Below are 7,154 nucleotides of genomic sequence, written 5' to 3' on the forward strand. Positions count from 1 at the left end.
TTGAGACGATTCTGATTTTAGAAATATACTCCCTAATGAAATCATATACAAATTTTATTGTATAAATCCGTAGAGAGAGTTTAGCTTTGATGATGATCCTAATTATCAAGAGAGCGTTTTGCTCATATTTTGTTTTCTTGACTGTCGAGTTCAAGCAAGTAAGTATGCTGCTTGGATCAAGCATGCCATTCTTCTTCTCTTGCTGTTGACAAAAATCATCTACTACTATACATATGATTGTCAAATATTTGGGAGACAAGCTAGCAAAATAGCGAGCATTGGTCACCATTTTAAATGGTTATTAGTTGGTACACCTTCAACAATATTGCTGTAATAAAGCATTTCAGGCTCCGACTTGTTAACAAGTGATGTGAAAAAAAAGCTTTCTTACATTTATGTTGTTACATTTCCTGGAAAAATGTTCTAACATCAGATCATAAAAGAGAGAGCAAATGTGTTTTATTAAACGATGGAGATGGACATGTGGTTGGACTTATGCTGAATAAAACCGGTGAAACCATATCAATGTTTACTTGATACTGTATAGTGACTTGAGCTGCTGACTGATCAACCTGCTGCTATGAATAGCTGATTGAAGCTCAAGATTATCCGACCACCATTGTTCTAACCCGTGCGCCTCAAGAAACTTCTGTTTCCCTTTCGACATCACGAAAAGCTTTGCTACTGCTTGAGGAACACTGTTCACAACAGGACCATTGTTCTCCTTATTGTTCACTTCTCTCTTCTCAGTTACTCCATCTTGGTCAGTGTAGTGGCAGCAGATATAGTCACTATCGTTCACGTATAAATGAGGCACCCATTTTCTCAAATCCACAGAAGATTTCTGAGTCTGTCCGTAGAAGCTCGGTACCCAGTTCCTGAACCCTGAAACAATCTCTCCTTCATTACCATTTGGTATCAAAGGCTCGGTTTTTGGAGGAAGCATTGACATGAGACGTTTCCAAGCAACACCAGCTTTCTCTCCGATGTTTCTTAAGCTCATAGCGAGAGATATAGAAGGTGGATTGAACAAATGGGCGTCTACAAACAACCCTTCTTTAGCCAAGGCTTTACCTACTTGTAATGCAAAACCAGCTCCTAAAGAATGACCCACAACGCAAACATTACTGCTCCCATATCTCTTTGCTACTGATTGCAGCGCCTCGAGAGCGACGTTAAACCTCACAGAACCTTTAAGGCTCTCCCAAGCTAAGAACCGGAGATCATCTTCGATGTCACGTCTCATTGTTAGACTCTTTAGAATCGTTCCTCGTAGCGCGAGTACTGCTTTTGGTGCCCCACTTGGTCTGATGACGACCAAATCTGCCATCGCAGCTGCTCTGTCCCATTCAAGAACGGCGCCGAATATGGATCCATCTCTCTCGTCGATGAGTGTTTGCGATAGCTTGAATTTGAAAGGAATCCACCATTTTGGAGCGAGAGCATTTTGCTCGTTTCTGTTCTCTTGTCTGTCGAGTTCAAGCAAGTAAGCTGCTTGGATAAAGCATGCCATTACTGTTCTCTTATAGTTAGGGTCCTTCCTACATATATACAGAGAAATAAGAACCAAAAGGTTAAAACTTTCCCAAAAAGGTTGAAACTTTTGCTAAGACATTAGCATTTCATACGGAAACAGTTTCATCAAAAGTAAATACTTGCAGAGTTAAAGAGCTGGTATTTCAATTTTGGAAACCTCTCACATTACATGATTAGCTTCAGACTAAGGGTAATGAAGCACAATGCTAGGCAAAAATGGATTGAAAATGGTTCTTAATCATGGAAGAAATTAAGAAGACATAATAGGGCTAATTAGATCATGAAGCAGAGTAGTGCAGCTATAACATGGCCAATCTTAAAGGTTAAAACTTTCCCAAAAGATTGAAACTTTTGCTAAGACATTACCATTTCATACTGAAACAGATTCATCAAAAGTAAACACTTGCAGGATTAAAAATTGGAATTTCTTTTTTAGAAACTTCTCACAAAACATTACTAGACATAATTACGGCTAAGTATATCATGAGGTAGAAGCAGAGTAGTTGCAGCTATAAACATGGTGAATCTTAAGAACTTATGTCTTCTCGATCGAAACAAACTAAATTTCTCCCAAAAAAAGGAAACAAAATCTGTAATTTACACAAATGACTAAAGCAAACAACAGATTAAGACCAACTCAAGTTTTGCGATCCGTTCAGATCCGATAATAGAATCAGGTTTTGCTGCAATGTCTCTGAAACTTGAGATTCAAAGACATAGAAACCCAAGTAAAACAAAAACTGTCTTAAAATCAACAGAAAAAAACCCAAAAACAGAAACTTTTCATTGATTTTTTTTTGTAAACAGAGCAATCTTACCAACTGGAATTGATGAGATCTCTCCAATTAGGAGAAGCTACGTTTCTAGGTCCCGAAACGTGAAACGCGTAAGGATGATGAGCTTCCTCTTCCTTCACCACCACCGTCTTCGGAGTCGCCGGCGAAGAAGCCATAGCCGCCGCCATTAACGCCACGGATTCAGATTCCATCGTATCATTTTCCATCACCGGCCCACAATTTGCCATCAACATTTTAGAAAAAAAACCCTCTCTGTTTCTTCTTCTTCTTCTTCGGTTTAGGGTTCTTCTACGCAACCACAGAATCAGAGCACTCTCTTCTTAGTGGGGTTTTTGGAATTTTACTTTTGGAGAGAAATGCAAGTGGAAACATTCGTATTCGATCGCATGGGAATCGGATTCAAGCGTTGGAACTGTGAAAAACAAAAAAAAGGTTGAATTTTTTTAGATTGTGATTAATGTTTGGAAATAGATTTAATTAAATGTTTTGAAACGCCTGAGATTTGCGGATCTATCAAACGGTCATCTCCTTTTTGTTGTCGGCCTCTATGTAAATACCATATATACCCCTTACGTATTATGCGTGTAAATGTCTTTGCTTCAGGGGTAAAACAGGTAGAACGATAAAATAGTCCACGGTGGAGTGTGGAAGCCAGATTGCAAGCGCGTATGTGCGCTTTGTGAAGGTTTCTCACCTTTCAGTATTGCTTACGTTAAATGATTTTTAAAAAAACAGGAAAAATAACATTTTAATCCTCAACTTTCAAAATTCAGCAAATTTAAGTAAATTATAACTTCAACGTTTTAAATCACAAATTTATTTTGAATCTATTATATTAAAGGGTGATTTTTTTAATGAATATTAAATTTATTTGAACTAAAAAAAATCGTTTTTACATCATAAATACTAACATATTAAAAAAACAAGTTTAAAAGCATCTCATTTGCATCAATATTAAAATGTGATTTGCATCAATATTACTTCAATGAGAACAAATTAGAAAACTACCATCAAGAAGCAGTCAATTAAGTGAGGTATGGGAAGTCAACAAGAAAAAAAAAGGTGAAAAAGACAATATAGGTAACTCTAAACACATCAAGTCTTACCACTAAAAGCCTTTTGATATATAACCTTGAATGTTTTGTTTAATATTTTTTTGATGAGAATCACTGAAACATTTAATGAATATTAAGAGCTAGATGACTGGAAGTTAGTTCTAAGTGTGTGGATTTTCGCATGATGGATTAACGGATTAGTTATGTTTGTATTTTGGTGAGATTTTCTAGACTTGATTTGATTGATGCATTGTCCATAATTAAGGTCTAGAAGTATGGTTGCTGATATTTTTGAGTTCCCTCTCATTTCTATTGAATGATATTTTTCCAGATTTGATCTTGTTTTATTTGAGGACAAACAAAGTCTTAAGTCTGGGGGAGTTGATCACCGTATTTATACCCATTTTCACCATTGATTTCAAATGATTTTTCAATGGTTTTAATCAGTTTTATGACTTTTATTATGATTTACATGTATTTGTAGTTTCAAGGCTCTTTTCAAGAAACTTAGGGAAAATGATGGCAAAATGGACGAAATCCACTTTTTCAGCTCAGAGACTGTCAGAAGTTCAGCCTCAAATGAAGACTTTTTCACCGTCTGATCCAGCTCAAATTTGGAGAAAATAAAGAGGAGACAACCAAATTTCCATAGCATTTTACATCACAAAGATCCAACGGTGCAATCAAAAGATACGTGGAGGACAAGTTGACCAAACTCATTGGCCCCAGAAGGCTCTCACCCGCTGGAAAGTGGCATTTTACCTGTCCTGGAAGACTTTCTCCCCCGGTGGACCTAATGACGAGCCACAAGGTCCAACATCAAAGTACATTTCGCCATTCCTCTTCAGAGAAGCCCTAAATGAGACTTGGAAGACCTTAGGACCTATAAATACATTTTTTTAGCAGTCTTAAACGGTTGTGTGCTCCTATAATGAGATTTTGAGCCACCAAAATTTATTTTTCTAGGGTTAGGCGATGGAGATGGGAATTTTTCCCCTGATCCGTTTTTCTTTCTCCTTTTTATTTAATTAACTTTTTTGTTTCATCTGTTGCATTCTTTCATATCTTTTATCATTCATTGCATCATGTAGATTTGTCCTAGAGAGTCAAGTTGTTTGAAGAGTTTTCGATAGGCATACATTTCGATTAAGATTTCTAAGTTTCTAGACCATATTCTAGATCTCATATCTTCTAAGTTGTTCATATTGTATGAGAGTAGATTCATGACCTATTCTCTGAGCCTAGGATCGATCAGAGCCACAAGAGTGCTGTATCAGATCATTCATACCTAGCTTCAGAAGAACATAGTCGCTATAGGAGTCGAGAGCTACCTGTAGAGAAGATGTGAGTAGACGAATTCGATATATAATGCATGATCTTAGTTCTGGCATGAGAGCGAGAGTAAATTTTCAGATCTGAGTGATTAGTTGATTAAGATGGCGAGAGTTGGTTAATCATACACATGTCTATTCTAGTTCCATGCAGATCCCAGAAACAGATGAAGATAAATCTCCCAAAAACTAATTGGAAATGCCACCAAACATCGATTAGAGTAAACCGGAGAAGTCTAAATCGCCACCTATGAGTTTAGAATCTATAGTTTGAGTCGATATGCTTGAGATATTCTTTTAACAATTCATATGAATTGCATCTTATTTCTTGTGAATATTATATTAGGTTTAGTTTAGGATTCTTAACCAAAAATCCCAAAAATTCCATGAGTTTATGACTTTACTTATTTCCGAGTTTGTTGTTTCTCGCAGATTAGACATCCTCCCTGTGGATCGACAGCCTAAGTCCTACAACGTACATTTGTGCACTTGCAGACACTAGAGTTTTATAAATTTAAAACTTTTTGAGGACCAATGGGCTTGTTAAAAACAAACTTTGGGCCCGCAAGCCCATCAGTAACAACAGATAAACATGTACCTTTCAATAATCGCCGCGGAATAAAAAGACGGCGGTGCAAAAGATTTGTCGACCATGTTTGGAGGTTCAAACCCAGCAATAACGTTATAGAGACTCGCCGTAAAAAACGACAGGTTGATAGTGACGGAAAAAGTCTCGTCGTGCAAACGAGATAGAGAGTCGTAGAAAATAGGGGATGAGAGGATATGGATGTGATAGAAGTGTTTTGAAATTCAAAAATAAATTTCAGAGACCTAAGCTTACCTATAAAGGTGTGGAAAAATAATTTGAATTAAAGGTAAAGCTGGATGAAAAAGAAAGATGTCAGAGAAAAAGTAAAATGTAAAAACGTATACGTTATAAGACATATGAGGTGTTAGAGTGGAAAAAAGCTGAGAGGGTATTGGGTACTTTCCACTCTATAAAAAAATGAGATTTCACTCACCTAAATACCTCTTGTCGTCTTGCTACGACACTAAATTTCTCTATATTAAAACAAATGCACTTTTAGTATTTGTTTCCAAATTTAAAATTTAAAATTCAAACTATTTTTGTAATCAAATTTAATTCTAAAAAATAGATATTAATTTAAATTACTTTAGACTTCCTTAAATATATGTTAGATTTAATTTAACTTTTAAATTTTATATAATATTTTCAGAATAAAAAATATGTTTAACGAATACCTTATTGTATTTTTTAATCATATTCAATCAAACTAAAATTTTACATATTGAAAACTGATAAGTATTAATATTATATGGTGATTTGATCCAAGTTAGGTTTTTTTTTATATATAATTGTGATTTTATGCGAGTTAGATTATCAAAATATGTAAAATATTAAAATAAAAATTATTTCAAAATTACTAAATATTTATAATATATAGTTATATCAACAGAAGGGTTAGAATCATGGTTTTAAAATCATAGTCTTTTTCGGATCAAAAGAATGAGCGAGTTAGAAATATGTTTTTATAAAAATTGTCATTTTTCGATTAATAAAACAACCTGGTTAGAATTATGGTTTTATGATCGTGGTAATAATAATACTAGAATAAAAAAATTAAATCTAAACACAAAAATAAAATTTGTCACTTATTAGAAAAATTATATCTATAAAGTAAATATAAATTACATTACAAATTTTGATTAAAAAGATATTCTTGATGCAGGATAAAATCTAGTTTTTCTTTAAATCACAAACTTTGTTAGACTCAGTCAAATCACAAACTTTTACGAGCAAAGAAGAAGAGTGCATTATTGATGGGACTTTGCCCAAACCAAGTAAAGATAGCCCAGATCTTGAATTGTGGCTGAGTATTAACTAGATGATTGTGGGATGGATTCAGACTTCTATTGAGCCTCGAGTTCGTTCAAGCGTAACGTTCATCTCCTCTGCTCAAATTTGTGGGATAATATGAAAAACGTTTTGAAGTGGATAATCAGGAGTTTGTGCATCAATTGAGGGAGCTGTTGGCTTCTTATCGATGCACTTTCCAAGAAATGCTTTTCTTTGAGAGCTTTCTCCACGTGCAGTTCGTTCTCAGTAGCCTATCGTCTTTTCGCTTTCTATGCCGATCTATTGTTATCTCTAAGGGAGAGGACCCTGGAGCAGCATTTGGTGGTTTCCCGCTTGGCTGTACCACGACACAAAACAGACAGGCCGTGATCGACCAAAGAGTTAAGAAGTGGTAGCTTTTGAAGTATGAGAAATTTGATGCAAGGAGAGATGGAAGCGCTTGAGCTAAATAAGACCTTTAATGTTTGCGATTTGCAACCTGGAAAAGCCATCGGGAATATATATGTAGGTATACAAAATTTAGTATAATGCTGGCAGTACAATCGAGAGATACAAG

The 7,154-nt window shown here is 35.3% G+C and overlaps 1 protein-coding gene across 1 annotated transcript; it reads right to left on the reverse strand.

Moving 5' to 3' along the window:
• Nucleotides 1-371: 371 nt before the first annotated feature.
• On the reverse strand, nt 372-2,731 carry LOC18018050 (GDSL esterase/lipase At4g10955). The gene is made up of 2 exons (XM_024156205.1): nt 2,355-2,731; nt 372-1,541 (listed from the first exon to the last, which is right to left on the reverse strand). Exons 1-2 carry the CDS (start codon nt 2,564-2,566, stop codon nt 530-532), a joined length of 1,224 nt encoding a protein of 407 aa, XP_024011973.1. The 5' UTR covers nt 2,567-2,731; the 3' UTR covers nt 372-529.
• Between the last annotated feature and the right edge of the window lie 4,423 nt (nt 2,732-7,154).

This window comes from Eutrema salsugineum, unplaced genomic scaffold (genome assembly GCF_000478725.1).
Source record: "Eutrema salsugineum unplaced genomic scaffold, Eutsalg1_0 scaffold_2, whole genome shotgun sequence".
NCBI lineage: Eukaryota > Viridiplantae > Streptophyta > Magnoliopsida > Brassicales > Brassicaceae > Eutrema > Eutrema salsugineum.